This window comes from Vulpes lagopus, chromosome 2 (genome assembly GCF_018345385.1).
Source record: "Vulpes lagopus strain Blue_001 chromosome 2, ASM1834538v1, whole genome shotgun sequence".
NCBI classification, from domain to species: domain Eukaryota; kingdom Metazoa; phylum Chordata; class Mammalia; order Carnivora; family Canidae; genus Vulpes; species Vulpes lagopus.
The window spans coordinates 146,096,228-146,115,728 of record NC_054825.1 but is presented as its reverse complement, the minus strand read 5'-3'; the positions used below and the strand labels follow the sequence as shown (position 1 = coordinate 146,115,728).

Genomic DNA, 19,501 nt, shown 5'->3' with positions numbered 1-19,501 from the left:
AGGTGAAGTAAAAGAAATACAGACATTCCCAAGGTAAGGTGGTACTGTATTGCCACACTAGTTCAATTTGCTTTACTTCCTCCATTTCATCTTTTGAGTAATAAGCTGCTGCTTTGCAAAATTCCATTTCTATAACTGATTTTTTTTGGGGGGGTGTAAAAATGTATTTGAAATCAAGCTTATAAATTTAGAGGATTGAAAAGAGAATTTAAAGTAAAAATATAAATATAAATAGCTTATTGAAGCAATGATCAAGTAATTTTCTGCCTTGACTTTATACTGTTTACTGTTTTTTTAAATTTTATGAAGAAATTCTATTACAAAGTTTGACAAAAAGCTTTTTGCTCCTTGCTTGTCATTTTTATGTGTTTCCCAATATGATATATAGATTAAATTTTAGGTCTACATTTTTGGCAAAAGTCTTAGATTTTTTCCTTGATTAATTGAATATTTTTCACAGAATTTCCCATTGTTAACACTGGATTTCTTCCTTTTAGAGTTGATCTCTCTAATGTATTAGATCTTCATGCCTTTGACAGCCTTTCTGGAATAAGGTATGTTTTCTGTATTTTGCTCACGCTTATTGTAATGTACTTTTTATTCCATAGTTATAGAAATTACAGGAATGGTTTATACAGTTACACATTTTATTTAAATGTCTTATCATTCCTATAGATCATTCCTAATGATTATGTTCTTGAAACTTTTATTAATTGGATGTTTAGAAATCATAATACATTTCCTATAGAAATCGTAGTGTAGGGATCCCTGGGTGGCGCAGCGGTTTGGCGCCTGCCTTTGGCCCAGGGCGCGATCCTGGAGACCCGGGATCGAATCCCACGTCGGGCTCCCGGTGCATGGAGCCTGCTTCTCCCTCTGCCTATGTCTCTGCCTCTCTCTCTCTCTCTGTGGCTATCATAAGTAAATAAAAATTAAAAAAAAAAAAAGAAATCGTAGTGTAAATGGTAGTTAATGTTAAGGATTAATTAATATGTCTACACCAACCACTGTGTGTAATACTTTATAAGAAAATGCATGAAATACATAAAAAATTTTTAGCTTGAGGTATTCCTACAGACTTCTTCTTTCTCCTAAGTGATGTATCACTTTCCTGTTTCTTTCCCTGGAGGAAATCTTTTTGATAAGGGAGAGGAATGTGTTTCTTCCCTGGACATCAGTATCTTTTTGTTGTTGTTTTTAATAATCATCTTATTTTTAAGTGTACAACTCAGTAGTGTAAAATATATTCACATTGTTGTGCAATAGTTCTACAGAACTTCTCATCTTGCCGAAGTGAAACTCTGTACTGTTGAATGACAGCTCTCCATGTTCAGCACCTGGCAACCACCAATCTATTATCTGTTTTTTTTTTCTTTTTTTAAAAGATTTTACTTATTTATTCATGAGAGACACACAGAGAGAGAGAGAGAGAGGCAGAGACACAGGCAGAGGGAGAACCAGGCCCCATGCAGGGAGCCTGACGTGGGACTCAATCCCAGGCCTCCAGGATCAGGCCCTGGGCTGAAGGTGGCACTAAACCGCTGAGCCACCCGGGCTGCCCTCTATTATCTGTTTTTAAGAATTTGACTACTTTAGGGGTGTCTGGGTGGCTTAGTCAGTTAGCAGCTGCCTTCAACTCAGGTCATGATCTTGGGGTTCTGGGATCAAACCCTGTGTTGGGCTCCCCTTTCAGCAGGGAGTCTGCTTCTCCTTTTCCCTCTGCCCCTCCCCACCACTTGTGTTCTCTCTTGCTCTCTTTGTCAAATAAATAATTAAAAAAAAAAAAAAGAATCTAGATTCCTTATACCAGTGAAAGTTATGGCATTTGTTATATTGTAACTGGCTTATTTCACTTAATCCTCAAGGTTCATGTTGGAGCATGTGACAGGATTTCTTTCCTTTAATGCTAAATAATATCCCATCCTATGTACGTACCACGTTTTCTTCATCCATCCATCCATTGGTGAACATTTGGGTTGCTTCCACCTCTTGGCTGTTGTGAACAATGTTGCTGTGATGTGGGTGTGCAAATGTCTCTTTGAGATTTCTGCTTTCATGTATTTTTAATATTTGAGGCATGCCATACTATTATTCACAACAGCTGCACCATTTGAACTTGCCACCAGCAGCGTACAGGGTTCCAGTTTCTCCACGGCCTGGCCAACACTTGGTATTTCCAGTTGGTTTTGGTAGTAGCCATCCTCCTGAGTGTGAGGTGGCAGCTCATTGTGGTTATGCTTTGCATTTTTCTAATGGTTAGAGATCACGAACATCTTTTCATATGCTTAGTGGCCATTTGTAGATCATCATCTTTGGAGAAATGTCTATGCAAATACTGCATCCATTTTTTAATCAGGTGGTTTGTTGTTTTGGGCCAAGCTGGAGGAGTTTTATATATATATATATATATATATATATATATATATATTCTAGGTATTACACCTTACCAGATATGTGATTTGGAAATATTTTCTCCCATTTCTTCTGAAGTAGTTGACTCACAAAAGCCTCACGTGAGAGTACCCTCCCTGTGCCCAGAGGAAAGGAACATCCTTATCTCTAAAGACTAAAATACTCACGGAGGAATCTGAAAATACTGGTCTCTCTGAATATCCCCCAGTTTAACACTTGTTTCATACTCTGCCCCCCTTGCATCTTTCCTCAGCCTTCCACTCTTCATCAAATGTAGCATAAAAACACTCAGGTTTAACCATTTCTTTGGTTTTTCATTTCTTTATGAAGGCTCCTTTGTGACATAAAATTTACATTAATAGGGGCATCTGACTGCCTCAGTCGGTTAAGTGTCTGACTCTTGTTTTGGCCCAGATCATGACCTTAGGGTCCTGGGATTCAGCCCTGTGTTGGGCTCCATGCTTGGCACTCAGCCGAGAGTCTACTTGGGATTCTCTCTCCCTCTCCCTTTGCTCCTCTCCCCTGCACGTTCTCTCTTTCTCTCTCTAAAATAATATATTTTTTTTAAAAACTTAAATTAATAAACTTGTACACTTTTCTCCTGTTAATCGTTCTAATTTTCACACCTGGCCAGGATCTAAGAGGGTTGAAGAAAACTTTTTCCTTCCTTGCACAAGTTGTTGGCAGTTATTTTTAACAACATTAAATATTGAACATGAGAGAGTGTGTGATTTTTCAAACATTTTCTAAGATAATCTCATCCCACACTTGCTTAAAAACAGTGATAATGCATTGGTGACACTTAAAGAAGTATCTACTTATGTGATGCCCTTTCTGGCTCAGGCCTGTGCATAACTTTTCATTGTGCTCAGTTGCTAAAATGGAGAATCCTTTCCTGAGCAACCAGCTGGGAAGGATTTAATTTGACACTTTCTCTACTAAGACCCCCTCCAGTGAGGCTCATTTCCCTCCAGCAGTTCCTACAATCCTCTTCTCTTTTCTAAACTCCCTGTTACTAATTTACCCCTCACTGTTCTGCAAAGCAAAACATCTGCAAGATTTTAAGTCCTTTTCCTCCTCTCAGCCTTTACCACCATCAGTGTCCAAATGTGTGCTACAGTTGTTAAGGGTATAACTTGTGCCATATTGATCTTCTTGTTCTTTTTCATATCAAAACAGTACATTTTTAAGATTCTTTTTGTTTTCTCTCACTGGCACCTGACCCGAAACTTATATTTGTGGATACTACTTATTTCCTAATAAGTAGATATGTTTAAGGGAAAACGTCGATAAAGGAAAAAATACACTCTTCTAACTTTCTTTAGGTACTAGCATTATTTTCACATTAGGAAGCATGGGGCATGTTGAGGAAATTTGTATTTGTATTTTTCTAGACCAGTAATAGATCTGTTGGAATTGAAAAGAAATGTGCTGACATATTTAACCACACAAAATCATGTTGCTGAAGATTAGTTTTTTCTGTATTGTGCGTATATTATGCATGTGAACTTATGTACATTTTTTATTGAAGTGTAACATACAATGTTTTATTTTCAGATGTACAAAATAGTGAATTGAGAATTCTGTATCTTACTTAGTGCTCACTTTCCTAAATGTGGTCACCATACAATGTTACTACACTATTATTGACTATATTCTCTGCTTTTCATCTTTGAATTATTTATTTTGTAACTGGAAGTTTGTACATCTTAGTCCCCTTTACTTCTCCCATGCCCCATCCCCCTCCCCTCTGGCAACCACCAATATTCTTGCGTGTTTGTTAAATGTGTACACATCATCAGGAAAAATCTTTAAACAACCTGCTAGTTTTTTGCTATTAGAATACGTAAACAGTATGTAAAATTGGAACTGTATAATTGAGTTGTGGAAACTCTCTTCTTTTACGTAGCTCTGTATTCTAAGTAACGTAGAAGGTTAAATCGGAAGTATATTGATCTCTGAATTTATAATCAGCTGTTTTTAGTTTGCAGAAAAAACTTCAGCATGTGCCAACAACACAGCCTCACCTTGATCAGGTAAAAAACATCTTTAAAGAATTTTAAGCATTAAAAAAAATAAATTGGTTCTTTTAGCATTGTTTTATTTGAGACTTGCTAAAAAAAATATTTTTGAACTGTGTTGCTAATTTTTAGAATATGAGTGCTTTTGAGGTAATCTCATTTAGCTTCTTAAAGTCTAACAGGAATTCATCAAACCAGAGTTTTTTAGAATCTTAAGAAATCATGCTTGCTAGCTTCTCCATTCAACAGGTCATTCAGCAGAGTTGATCCGTTCTTGTGGTAAGAAATCACCACTTAAAAGCAGCCTGGGAGTTCTATATGCAGCCTATTTTTAACTATGTTGAACTAACAGATTAAGGGAAAGTCTGGTAAAAGCATTTACTGCTTAAATAAAAATTGACTTTGAGTTTCACCTGCATCTAGCACTGAAAACCTGACTCCCTCAGGTGTCCTTCATTTAGGAGCTCTCAGACTGTACTCCTGAGGTAAATATTGAAGCTACTAGGAACAAACAAAAAAAACATGTTTTCACTGTACTCGTCTTTCTTTTAAGCAAGTCATAGACGGTGGAGGTTTCAGGTAACTTCTTTGTTCCATTTAAACATGGTGAGAGCAAGGAGGCCTGTGAGTGAGTGGTGTCTGGTCTTCCCTCCTCTGGAAACCATCACTGAGCCTTTGAAGGATTACTTTTTATGATGGGGCCACTTTTTTGTTTGTCTTCATTCTGGCTCGTATTTATAAGGACCTATACTACCGTGTTTGTGCCACTCTTCCTCTCAGAAACTTAATAAAATATTCATTTTTGGAATTGTTAAAATGAGTGAATGAGAGAAATACAATTCTCTGGTGGTAGAATTTTTGGGAAAAACCAACTGTTTACTCAGCAGTAGTCCTAAAGATGAACCAGAAACGTATTCTTATGGACTTTCCAGGTGAGGGACATCACACTAGGAGTCATAGGTGTAAAAGATGAAGAATGTAGTAGTCTCTTTCAAGAATCTTTATAATTGCTAGTGTCCATACCTGTGGTATCTTGCACATACCCTGTCATGGCATTGATAATGCCTTGTAGTTTGGGTTGAAATGCTTTTTTCCTTGTAGTAATCTGTGTACTCCTTAAATGTGGATTCCTCAGTGCTTAGCACAGGGCATGGTGTGTGGTGCTGCTCAGTGAATATTTGTTCTAAGAATGAAAAGCTGTGATTCTCAAATGGGGAACATCAGAGTTACTTGTGGGAACTTTAAAAATATATATATTGGATGTTCTCAGTAGTCCCCACCTGTCATATATGCTGGAGTGGGGCCTGGGTATGTGCAAATTAAAATGTATGTACATTTTTAACATTTTATTACAGAAATTTCCGAAGATATACAAAAGTACAGAGAATAGCAAAAGGAACCTAGTTGCAGTGGCTGCCAGCTTTTTGCTGATTTTATTTCCTCTGCTCCACATTTCTTCTGGTGGAGTATTTTTTAAACAGAAAATTTCAAATATACATAAAAGTAGAATAGTATAATAAAACTGCAAGTGCCCTTGCCCTTGCTGGAGTGTATTAAAACAAACCCCAGACAGTGTGTTATTTCACCAGTAAGTAGGGCATGTCTTTTTTTTTTTTTTTAAAGACTCTGCAGGAGATTCCGATGCACTCTCCTGCTTTAGATCAATAAGGGCGGAATATAATACTGCAGACAAAGGACTGTGGGTCTTCTTTGGTTTAGTGGGTCTGAGACTTTATGAAAGATAGTTGGTTTTATTTATTTATTTTTAACGTACAGTAAAGCTTACAAGTTTTTAGCATACAAGTTAGCGTGTCTTTACATATATTTGTGCCTGTGTATCGGTCCATCTGCACACATGAACATCTATCTCTGTAATTCCCTCTTAGATGGAGATACAGATTTCCACAATTGTTAAGGGAGTTCTCTTGTGTCTCTTTCCAATTAGCAGCACTCTTTGCAAAGATGCAACTGCTATTCTGAGTAAAACATCAAAACATAGACTTAGACAAGGAGGTTTTTGTTTGGAAGAAAGGAAAGAGAAATCCAAATTTTTGAAATTGGAAAAGTGAGAATGCTCTAGAAGAGGACCCTTGTGTAGAAATCTTGGTGGATGTTTAGTATTTGAATCCTGAGCTCAGGTGTTGGTCTTTGATGTGCTGATGTGCGGGGCAAGCAGAATTCATGCTGTGCTGTCCCACAGCGTCAGGTAAGCAGGATTGGAGCTGATATCAGGAGACCAAGCAGGAGGATGCCCTGTGACAAGAGCCTGCACTGTGTGGGTCACAGGGGGAATAGAAATGGGATAAATCGAGGGCTGATTCACACGTAGACTTGCCTGAATAGCCTTACTGACTGATGCTGGGGCAGAAAGATGGGAGAAGTGCTGGGAAACAAGCCTGCTTGGCTGGAGAGGCCGAGGCCTAGAGAAACCTGGAAGGCACATTGATTTGGAGAAGGATACCAGACTTTCAGCTTCATACTTGGTGGCAGAGTATCACATTTGAAATGACCCATGTAGAGTTTCACATTTGGGGTTGAACATGTTACTTCCAGAGAAAGAAAATAGGCAGAAGTTGTTGCATGTTAGATATTGTTTGCCAAAGAGTAGGACACCAAGGGAAATATCCTGGGAGATAAAAAAAATAAAAATAAAAAAAAAAAAACAGACAAGAAAACTAAAAGTTTGGAGTTATTCCTAAATTTTATTTTAGGGGTAGTACCTTATTTTTTTTTTTCTGACTGATTGCTTTCGTATTTTGCTTCTTCCTGTGTCTGGGGAAAAGAGAGTTAATTTTAGATTCAAAACAACTGGGAAAAAGTCTGATATGGATAATACCTAAGATATAGTAGGTATGTTATTAAAGTTTTATTCCTGAATCCTCTGTAATGCAGCTCTCTAGCTTTCATGGACTCCTTGTTCCTCCCTATAAGGAGGACCCAGGGTTGGAGGGTGAGAAGGTGAAAAAACTCAAATGGCAGTCTGTGCATAGTTTATTAAGTTAGGAATTATGAGTTGTGACCCTCATCCTCTGCACTGGGAGTTTGCAGATTTCATCTTTAAGGTTTGTCTACTGTGTGAAGAGTGTATTGGTGCAGAAAAACATCTAGTTCTAAATTGTGTATCTCACTCCTTGAGCCCCCTGATACATTGGCATAATTTTTAAAACCCATTTAATCTCATCCTGAAGTTAATTGTACCCCTTAGAAATATTGTCATATCTCTAACCTGCCAAAAGCAATGTCATTCCCAGTAAGAATTCGTTAAGCTAGGATAAAGCAGTATTGAGTTCCATGTTGAGACCTTTCCAATATTAAAACCCAAGTTATCCAACTGAATAAAATACATTTTGAGCAGGTTTTTTTTTTAAGGTTTTATTTTTTTATTCATGAGAGACACACAGAGAGAGAGAGACACACACAGAGACACACAGAGAGAGAGGCACAGACACAGGCAGAGGGAGAAGCAGGCCCCATGCAGGGAGCCTGACATGGGACTCGATCCCAGGTCCTCAGGATCACGCCCCAGGCCGAAGGTGTCGCTAAACCACTAAGCCACCTAGGTTGCCCATTTTAAGTAGTTTGAAAGGTTGAATTGCTACGGTCTTTTGAAAATGACAAATTATGAGTGTTTTACTATATATTTTGATATGTTATATAATTGCTATACATTTTGATATGGACTTTTAGGTATTTGTAGTGATTGCTTTAAGAGGGAAAGAAAACTATTTAAATGCATACTATTAAACTTATAAAACAAATATTTTAATTTTTTTTTTTTTTTTTTTTTTTTTTTTTATGTAGTCATACAGAGAGAGAGAGAGAGAGAGGCAGAGACATAGGCAGAGGGAGAAGCAGGCTCCATGCACCGGGAGCCTGATGTGGGATTCGATCCCGGTCTCCAGGATCACGCCCTGGGCCAAAGGCAGGCGCCAAACCGCTGCGCCACCCAGGGATCCCTAAAACAAATATTTTAAAAGCAGAATGTGTTTATTTAGATTTAAAAATAAGTGCTTTATTTTTATTTTTTATTTTTTTTGTTTTTTTGCTTTTTATTTTTTTTATTTTTTTTTTTAATTAACTTTTATTGGTGTTTAATTTACCAACATACAGAAAAACACCCAGTGCTCATCCCGTCAAGTGTCCACCTCAGTGCCCGTCACCCATTCCCCTCCAACACCCGCCCTCCTCCCCTTCCACCACCCCTAGTTCGTTTCCCCAAGTTAGGAGTCTTTATGTTCTGTCTCCCTTCCTGATATTTCCCAACATTTCTTTTCCCTTCCTTTATATTCCCTTTCACTATTATTCATATTCCCCAAATGAATGAGAACATACACTGTTTGTCCTTCTCCGATTGACTTATTTCACTCAGCATAATACCCTCCAGTTCCATCCACGTTGAAGCAAATGGTGGGTATTTGTCGTTTCTAATTGCTGAGTAATATTCCATTGTATACATAAACCACATCTTCTTTATCCATTCATCTTTCGATAGACACCGAGGCTCCTTCCACAGTTTGGCTATTGTGGCCATTGCTGATAGAAACATCGGGGTGCAGGTGTCCCGACGTTTCATTGCATCTGAATCTTTGGGGTAAATCCCCAACAGTGCAATTGCTGGGTCGTAGGGCAGGTCTATTTTTAACTCTTTGAGGAACCTCCACACAGTTTTCCAGAGTGGCTGCACCAGTTCACATTCCCACCAACAGTGTAAGAGGGTTCCCTTTTCTCCGCATCCTCTCCAACATTTGTTGTTTCCTGCCTTGTTAATTTTCCCCATTCTCACTGGTGTGAGGTGGTATCTCATTGTGGTTTTGATTTGTATTTCCCTGATGGCAAGTGATGCAGAGCATTTTCTCATGTGCATGTTGGCCATGTCCATGTCTTCCTCTGTGAGATTTCTCTTCATGTCTTTTGCCCATTTCATGATTGGATTGTTTGTTTCTTTGGTGTTGAGTTTAATAAGTTCTTTATAGATTTTGGAAACTAGCCCTTTATCTGATATGTCATTTGCAAATATCTTCTCCCATTCTGTAGGTTGTCTTTTAGTTTTGTTGACTGTATCCTTTGCTGTGCAAAAGCTTCTTATCTTGATGAAGTCCCAATAGTTCATTTTTGCTTTTGTTTCTTTTGCCTTCGTGGATGTATCTTGCAAGAAGTTACTGTGGCCAAGTTCAAAAAGGGTGTTGCCTGTGTTCTCCTCTAGGATTTTGATGGAATCTTGTCTCACATTTAGATCTCTCATCCATTTTGAGTTTATCTTTGTGTATGGTGAAAGAGAGTGGTCCAGTTTCATTCTTCTGCATGTGGATGTCCAATTTTCCCAGCACCATTTATTGAAGAGACTGTCTTTCTTCCAATGGATAGTCTTTCCTCCTTTATCGAATATTAGATGGCCGTACATTTCAGGGTCCACTTCTGGGTTCTCTATTCTGTTCCATTGATCTATGTGTCTGTTTTTGTGCCAGTACCACACTGTCTTGATGACCACAGCTTTGTAATACAACCTGAAATCTGGCATTGTGATGCCCCCAGCTAAGGTTTTCTTTTTTAAAATTCCCCTGGCTATTCGGGGTCTTTTCTGATTCCACACAAATCTTAAAATAATTTGTTCTAACTCTCTGAAGAAAGTCCATGGTATTTTGATAGGGATTGCATTAAACGTATAAATTGCCCTGGGTAACATTGACATTTTTACAATATTAATTCTGCCAATCCATGAGCATGGAATATTTTTCCATCTCTTTGTGTCTTCCTCAATTTCTTTCAGAAGTGTTCTATAGTTTTTAGGGTATAGATCTTTTACCTCTTTGGTTAGGTTTATTCCTAGGTATCTTATGCTTTTGGGTGCAATTGTAAATGGGATTGACTCCTTAATTTCTCTTTCTTCAGTCTCATTGTTAGTGTATAGAAATGCCATTGATTTCTGGGCATTGATTGAGAGATGAAGAGGGACACTATCTCATACTCAAAGGATCTATCCAACAAGAGGACTTAACACTCCTCAATATATATGCCCCGAATGTGGGAGCTGCCAAATATTTAAACCAATTAATAACCAAACTCAAGAAATACCTTGATAATAATACACTTATACTTGGTGACTTCAATCTAGCTCTTTCTACCCTGGATAGGTCTTCTAAGCATAATATCTCCAAAGAAACGAGAGCTTTAAATGATACACTGGACCAGATGGATTTCACAGATATCTACAGAACTTTACATCCAAACTCAACTGAATACACATTCTTCTCAAGTGCACATGGAACTTTCTCCAGAATAGACCACATACTGGGTCACAAATCGGGTCTGAACCGATACCAAAAGATCGGGATAGTCCCCTGTATATTCTCAGACCATAATGCCTTGAAATTAGAACTTAATCACAACAAGAAATATGGAAGGACCACAAACACGTGGAGGTTAAGGACCATCCTGCTAAAAGATGAAAAGGTCAACCAGGAAATTAAGGAAGAATTAAAAAGATTCATGGAAACTAATGAAAATGAAGATACAACCGTTCAAAATCTTTGGGATGCAGCAAAAGCAGTCCTGAGGGGGAAATACATCGCAATACAAGCATCCATTCAAAAACTGGAAAGATCTCAAATTCAAAAGCTCACCTTACACATAAAGGAACTAGAGAAAAAGCAACAAATAGACCCCACCCCCAGCAGAAGAAGAGAGTTAATTAAAATTCGAGCAGAACTCAATGATATCGAGACCAAAAGAACTGTGGAACAGATCAACAGAACCAGGAGTTGGTTCTTTGAAAGAATTAATAAGATAGATAAACCATTAGCCAACCTTATTAAAAAGAAGAGAGAGAAGACTCAAATTAATAAAATCATGAATGAGAAAGGGGACATCACTACCAACACCAAGGAAATACAAACGATTTTAAAAACATATTATGAACAGCTGTACGCCAATAAATTAGGAAATCTAGAAGAAATGGACGCATTCCTGGAAAGCCACAAACTACCAAAACTGGAGCAGGAAGAAATAGAAAACCTGAACAGGCCAATAACCAGGGAGGAAATTGAAGCAGTCATCAAAAACCTCCCAGGAAACAAGAGTCCAGGGCCAGATGGCTTCCCAGGGGAATTCTATCAAACGTTTAAAGAAGAAATCATACCTATTCTACTAAAGCTGTTTGGAAAGATAGAAAGAGATGGAGTACTTCCAAATTCGTTCTATGAGGCCAGCATCACCTTAATTCCGAAACCAGACAAAGACCCCACCAAAAAGGAGAATTACAGACCAATATCCCTGATGAACATGGATGCAAAAATTCTCAACAAGATACTAGCCAATAGGATCCAACAACACATTAAGAAAATTATTCACCATGACCAAGTAGGATTTATCCCTGGGACACAAGGCTGGTTCAACACTCGTAAAACCATCAATGTGATTCATCATATCAGCAAGAGAAAAACCAAGGACCATATGATCCTCTCATTAGATGCAGAGAAAGCATTTGACAAAATACAGCATCCATTCCTGATCAAAACCCTTCAGAGTGTTGGGATAGAGGGAACTTTCCTCGACATCTTAAAAGCCATCTACGAAAAGCCCACAGCAAATATCATTCTCAATGGGGAAGCACTGGGAGCCTTTCCCCTAAGATCAGGAACAAGACAGGGATGTCCACTCTCACCACTGCTGTTCAACATAGTTCTGGAAGTCCTCGCCTCAGCAATCAGACAACAAAAAGACATTAAAGGCATTCAAATTGGCAAAGAAGAAGTCAAACTCTCCCTCTTCGCCGATGACATGATACTCTACATAGAAAACCCAAAAGCCTCCACCCCCAGATTGCTAGAACTCATACAGCAATTTGGTAGCGTGGCAGGATACAAAATAAGTGCTTTAAAAAAATTATGGCGGGAAAAAAATAAAAAAATAAAAAATAATAATAAATAAATAAATAAATAAATAAATAAATAAAAATAAAAAAAATTATGGCGGGCAGCCCCCATGGCTTAGTGGTTTAATGCCGCCTTCAGCCCAGGGCGTGATCCTGGAGACCTGGGATCGAGTCCCACGTCGGGCTCCCTGCACGGAGCCTGCTTCTCCCTCTGTCTGTGTCTCTGCCCCTCCCTCTCTCTCTCTCTCTCTCTGTGTCTCTAATAAATAAATAAAATCTTTAAAAAAAAAGATTATGGCAAACACATGTGACCTACCCTCTTGATAAATTTTTTTTTAAAAGATTTTATTTATTCATGAGAGACACATACAGAGAGAGAGAGAGATTCAGAGACACAGGCAGAGGGAGAAGCAGGCTCCGTGCAGGGAGCCCGACGTGGGACTCGATCCCGGGTCTCCAGGATCACGCCCTGGACTGAAGGCAGCGCTAAACCGCTGAGCCACCTGGGCTGCCCAGGATCCCTGCTCTTGATAAATGTTTAAGTACGGTATCATTAGCTGATAACTCTCTGCGTAGTCTTGTACAGCAGATCTCTAGGACTTTTTCATCTTGCATGACTGAAACTGTGTTCACTGGACAGCAGCTCCCCATTTCCCTCACCACCTAACCCTGGCAACCACCCTTCTACTTTTTACTTCTGTAAGTTTGACCATGTAGATACCTCGCTTAAGTGGAATCATGCAGTATTTGTCCTTCTATGACTGGCTTACATCACTTAGCATGGTGTCCTCAAGGCTCATCCATGTTTGTGGCACATGGGCAGAATTTCCTTTTCTTTAAGATGAATAACGGTTCATTAATATGCCACATGTTAGTACCAAACTATTATACTACATTGTCTTTATCCGTCTGTTAGTGTTATACTGTTTCCATCTCTTGGCTATGGTGACAAAATAAGTACTTTTAAAAAGCTGACATTTTAAAGTCGATTATAGTTGGCTTTCATGTCTCACAAGAAAGTGCTTTCTGCTTTTCCTGTTGCTAGCAACAGTGGAGACTAAATGTCAATATATTTTGTCCTTAGATTGGTCTTTAGTACTGACCTTTTGCAGTCCTATATGTTTGGATAAAAAACAACTTGGTCTTTTCATATTCTCTGCTATAAGCCTGTCTGCTGGGGCACCTGAGTGACTCAGCAGTTGAGCATCTGCCTTTGGCTCAGGGCATGATCCCAGGGTCCTGGGATTGAGTCCTGCAGCCAGGCTCCCTGCAGGGAGCCTGCTTCTGCCTCTGCCTATGTCTCTGCCTCTCTCTGTGTGTCTCTCATGAATAAATAAATGAAATCTTAAAAAAAAAAAAAAAGCCTTGTGCTTTTCTGTTCGTGAATAAAATTGCTGTTAATATATGAAGTTTTAGGAAATTATTGAAAGCCGTGCTTTACTATGTTTCTCCTTGCTGTTCTAAAGCTTGGCTTGAGCATCTTATCCTAATTATTCAAGGGGGGGGGGAGGGTTGTGTTATCATCATTTTATGTTTAGCCCTTTGTATTTTCATCATTAAGTTGAAATTTTGGTAACAGGAACAAATGGAGCTTTGGATTTTAGTTATGTGACCAGCTACAGGAAATTTTGAGCTTCTGGTTCCTTAGAGTGGACAGTGAGATATTTATCAGGAGCAGGAGGAAAAATAAATCTCAGCGTTAACATTCTAAATGATGTCAACCTTCTCAAACAAAAGGTGACATTCTACTCTTATTCTCATCTCCAGATACTCTTTTTCCGTTTGGCACATGCTTGGTCAGAGATAAGCTGAATTTTTCCTTTGTATTTTTTCCAGAGAACAGAATTCTACTTTTGTTTTTGAGTTTCCCAGCTCTAAGTAGTTTAATTTTTCTGAACCTTATTCCTCCCCAATTTATAAAAGGAAAGTAATTCTCTTTATTCCACAGGATTGTTATCACAGAGTAAATGAAAAGATGAAGTGACCCAGGCAATAGTACCTGGCTTGGTAGATAGTCAAGTACACTGTAGATACTACCTTCCCACTTAGTGCTGAGAGTCCTGGAAGGAATGAATTAAACCATGAATATCCTTTCATGAAAGTTTCTCTGTTTAAATATGAACCCACTGATCACCTCTGCAGAATACTAAAAATGGAATTACTGCCACTAGAACTCAGCGAGATAGTGAAAAAGATAGACCCACTATAGTTGTTAGGCAGCATACATGTTCATGAATGTATTCCTTACTTTTGTCTTAAAATGTACCAACATTGCTATAAAACATATCAACATTACTATTTAAAAAAAACATGATTATCTCTTGATTTCTAGAGCATTATTACGGTGACATTTGAAGTACCAGGAAATGCAAAGGAAGAAAGTCTGAATATATTTATTCAGGTGAATGTACTATTTAACTGATAATGATATGCCACCTGTTGTGTTACATGGTGGTTGCTGGCAGCAATAGTTAGTCTTATTAAAATATGTCACTTGATGCAGAATCTTCTGTGGGAGAAGAATGTAAGAAACAAGGATGATGACTGCATGGAGGTCATACGGCTAAAGGTACAGTGTTCAGTCTCTACCTTTATACTTCTGGACAAAGGCCCTTTCCTTTCTTGACTGTTAAACTGTATTTAAACACAAGCACTGGTTTTAGAACAAATAACTTTTGTCTGTTTTCATTTTTTCTTTTTTCCATTGCTGAAAAGAAGCTTTGAAAATCACTGCGTAAAGCGTGGTTTATTTGCATAGCTTCATTTAGTGTTGCAGCTAAAACAACCTGTGTGCTTTGAAACATCACCTCCTGTTTTCTCCTCCCAAGTGTTCTGAGCAGCTATCTGGCTGATGAGCTTGACTCGCTGGAACTCCTTTCCTTGGCATGTAGCATGGTCAGTTAGAGAAAACTGAATGAACATCTTTGTTGTTGTTGTTAGGGAACAGTGGGGAGGGAGAGAGTGGGAAGGAGACAAATTTTAAGCAGGTTCTGTCCCCAGTGTGAGCCCCATGTGGGGCTCAGTCTCACGACCCTGAGATCATAACCTGAGCTGAAATCAAGAGTCAGACACTTAACCAACTGAGCCACCCAGGCGCCCTTTGAATATTTTTTTCATTTAATTTTCCAAGAGAGCTTCATTAACAGAGAAATAACATCAGAAATCTTGCTGCAGCTAAATCTGTGTTGCTTGGTGCATTTAGCAGACACTAAACAGTTATCATACTATAAACAGAGTTAGAAAAGACTGGAATTCTTGCTCTGTGTTTGGAAACCCATTCGTGTTACTTGGTGTTTGGGTATTTATGTCACGGAAAGTTTTTTCTCAGGGGGCAATGGTTCTAGTTGTGTGCTTAACCGATCAGTAGTCATTTGTCTACTCTCGTTTCCAGAAGTATGCATGAAGTTTTTATTCTTATTATTTGTTGTTATTACTATTAGTAACGGGATTTTCCAATTAGCAGCTAACTCACCGGGGTCATAGAATGACAAAGAGACTGTCGAGAAGCCATCCAGGTTTAGATTTCTTTACTTCCTGTGCTGACTCTTCCTGGGATCCTGTTCAGAGCAACGTGGGTGACACTCAGTCTGTTCACAGGTCATTCCCACCCAGAGGAACTAAGCGTGATCCTGCTGCTGCTTTAATGACTGGAGCACCATCCACATCCCATGATCCTAAACTGAGAGATAGTATTTCATTCTGTAACTGCTTTTATCTCCTGCTATTGAATGGGGTACTCAGTACAAAAGCAGCCCTTTGGGCATTTATATGAATGCCACCACGAAGTCCTGCACACAGAGTTCAATGGTTCCTCCTGCACCATCCCAGCGTGACAGTTTGTCTGCAGTCGTCTGTCCTCCTCGGTTCTTCCCTTGGCCTTCCTCTATCACAACAACACTGGGAGATCTGGGGCAACACAGCCTTCACCTTCATAGACTTCCTTCTTTTCTGGCTACAAAATGTTAGTGTGATAATGATAAACATGTTTAAAATGTTCACTCAGGTAATAGCTAACACTTCCAAGTCTTTATACAAGTAATAGAAAATTGATGTTTAGATCATTCTTTCTGAGGAGTTATTACATACTCAGATTTTAAAAGCAGACATCAAATCATACGGTACACTCTAATACAATGCTGTATGTTAATTTTATCAGTAAAACTAGAAAAAAAAAAAAAGAAAACAGAAGTGGGCAAAGGAAAACAGGAAGATCATATACCTAAAATACATGGTTATGTGGCCGGAGTGACTATGAGTCATTTGTCTCTTATTGTTTTTGCAATGTCTATATTAATTTTTTTTAATTTTATTTATTTATTCAGGACAGACACAGAGGGAGAGAGGCAGAGACACAGGCAGTGAAAGAAGCAGGCTCCATGCAGGGAGCCCGATGCGGGACTCAATCCCGGGACTCTAGGATCACACCCTGGGCTGAAGGCAGGCGCCAAACCGCTGAGCCACCCAGGGATTCCCTCTATATTAATTTTATAACAAATATGATAAACATTATTTTAGAGAAATTTTCTCCTCTGAGGGACCAGTTTATGAGATAATTCATTTCTCATTTTGGCACATCAATTAAAAAAATGAACTTTATCCAGATTGTTTCCTTTCCTTTATACCGTCGTTCCCTGCACTGCTCATTGCAACCCAGTCAAAATTATCACCCGAGTCCTTTAATACCTCAAATTTTCCCACTAAAACTGTGAAACAAGGATAAAATCCTTAGAAACATCAATAGAATTAGATTCATATTTGGGCACCCCTGGTGGCTTAGCGGTTTAGCGCTGCTTTCAGCCCAGGGCGCGTGATCCTGGAGACCTGGGATCAAGTCCCATGTGGTGCTCCCTATAAGGAGCCTGCTTCTCCCTCTGCCTGTGTCTCTGCCTTTCTCTCTCTCTCTCTCTCTCTCTCTCTGTATGTGTCTCTTATGAATAAATAAAATCTTTTTTTAAAAAAAGGAATTAAATGCATATTTTATCATTTGGTTGTTTCAGTTTTTTATTGTAATGCTGAAAGGACAGCCTAACATATTAATTTTATCATTAGAAAAAGGGATTTTTGCACACTTTTTTTTTTTTTTTTTTTTAACAAAATTGGAGGTTTTAGGGGCACCTGGGTGGCTGAGTTTGTTAAGCGACTGTCTCCAGCTCAGGTCATGATCTCAGGGTCCTGGGATGGAGCCCTGCATTGGGCTCCCTGCTTGGTGGGGAGTCTGCTTCTCCCCCTCCCTCTGCTGCTCCCCCTGCTCATGCTCTTTCTCTCGCTCCCTCTCACTTTCTCAGATAAATCAATAAAAAATAAAAATTGGAAGCTTTAAGAAACTCTTTCTATAATGCACAAATAACTGGATTCAAGTAATTTTAACAGCATCTTCATGGGTTTGTCTTTAAAATGGAATAGGAATAATCCATAACACTGATGCTCAGTTTCTGCTTTAAATTTGAACTGAAGCTGATTGATCCCTCTCCTCTTGATCCCTCTCCTCTGAGCAGGGGCTGGTGTCGATCAAAGACAAAGCAAAGCAAGTGATTGTCCAGGGTGTCCATGAGCTCTATGATCTGGAGGAGACTCCACTGAGCTGGAAAGATGACACTGAGAGAACAAATCGATTGGTTCTTATTGGTAAGTAACAGTTAAATTTCTAAAGTGAAGTAAAATGAAAAAAAAAAATAAAGCGAAGTAAAATGTATATTTGAAAGTGATATAATATGCTACTTAACCAGTATTAACCAATCTCAACCCCTCTGTCAACCTAACTAAGCCTGTGGTGAATGTATTTGTCTTCATGATGTGATAATATTCATAAGAACTTGTTAGAGGTTTTGTTCTTGTTCAAATTTAGGAAAGTAATTAAAATGCCAATTTGGTTTTAGGGACTTACCTAGAAGTAGGAAGTTAAGGGAAGGAATCACTAATTATTTAGCTTGTGTAAATTTCTGAAGATTATCAAGCCGTTAATGATTTGATATTGATAGGCAAACTGTCATCTCTAATAAGCATAATATAATCACACCATGTTTTATTCTGTTTGCAGGCAGGAATTTAGATAAGGAGATCCTAAGACAACTGTTTGTAGCTACTGTGACTGAAGCAGAGAAGCGGTGGACAACACATTTCAAAGAAGATCAAGTTTGCTTATAACATTAGAAGCATCACAGAAATTAGGTGATAAATCAGGAGTAAGTTTCCTACTGAGTGTATTTCAAGCATTTCTTCTATGTATTTCTTCTGCTGTGGATTCCAGTGTACTTTAAAATAGTGTTTATTTTATGGAACACATAAGATGTAGTAAGTACTTCAAACATTTGACATTCATACAATAAAATTAATGTCTTCTGAATTGCTTTTTATTTTGTTTTTTTTGTTGTTGTTGCTGTTTGTTTGTTTGAGAGTATGTGGGAGGTGTGCATGTGGGGGAAGGAGAGAATCCTAAGCAGGCTCCATGCTTCACACAGAGCCTGACCTAGGGCTTGATCCCACAACACTGAGATCATGACCTGAGCCAGAATCAAGAGACAGACACTCAACCCACTGAGCGACCCCAGACACTCAGAGTTTTGTTTTTGTTTTTGTTTTTGTTTTTTTAATAGATATTTCACAAAAATATTTGTCAGAATTACTTTGGGACTTCCATATGCTAAACTTTTCACCCATGGAAGTTATTTATAATCTTTTTTTTTTTTAAGATTTTTATTTATTTATTCATGAGAGACAAAGAAAGAGAGAGACAGAGACATAGGCTGAAGGAGAAGCAGGCTGTATGCAGAGAGCCTGATGTGGGACTCAATCCTCGGACTCCAGGATTAGGCCCTGAGCTAAAGACAGATGCTCAACCACTGAGCCACCCAGGCATCTCTATAATCTTGATGATAAAACTTACTTTCACACTGTAACTTTTTCCCTTAGAACAACACTTACACTGATGATACAGGCATGATTTTTTTACTGTTATTAACAAAAACTTTTTTTTTTTTAAGATTTTACTTATTTATTTGTTAGAGACACAGAGAGAGAGAGAGAGGCAGAAACATAGGCAGAGGGAGAAGCAGGCTCCATGCAGGGAGCCCGATGTGGGACTCGATCCTGGGTCTCCAGGATCACACCCCCGGCTGAAGGCAGACGCTAAACCGCTGAGTCACCAGGGCTGCCCAACAAAAACTATTTAAAAACAAATACCATCACTCTTTTTGTTAAA

General features: G+C 38.6%; 1 protein-coding gene across 6 annotated transcripts in view; it reads left to right on the top strand.

The window, feature by feature from the left end:
* The window catches only part of LOC121485070 (COBW domain-containing protein 2), a 64,445-nt gene extending 45,799 nt beyond the window's left edge, over positions 1-18,646 (top strand). For 4 of the 6 annotated variants that reach the window (XM_041745085.1, XM_041745084.1, XM_041745083.1 and 1 more), the window contains 6 exons: positions 498-554; positions 4,397-4,448; positions 14,636-14,704; positions 14,807-14,872; positions 17,799-17,928; positions 18,341-18,646. In XM_041745085.1, the coding sequence (XP_041601019.1) occupies positions 498-554; positions 4,397-4,448; positions 14,636-14,704; positions 14,807-14,872; positions 17,799-17,928; positions 18,341-18,447 (481 nt within the window). In that variant the 3' untranslated portion in view covers positions 18,448-18,646. The remainder of the gene's footprint in view (positions 1-497; positions 555-4,396; positions 4,449-14,635; positions 14,705-14,806; positions 14,873-17,798; positions 17,929-18,340) is intronic. The other 2 variants (XM_041745088.1, XM_041745087.1) reach the window with 1 other exon arrangement.
* The last annotated feature ends 855 nt before the right edge of the window (positions 18,647-19,501 follow it).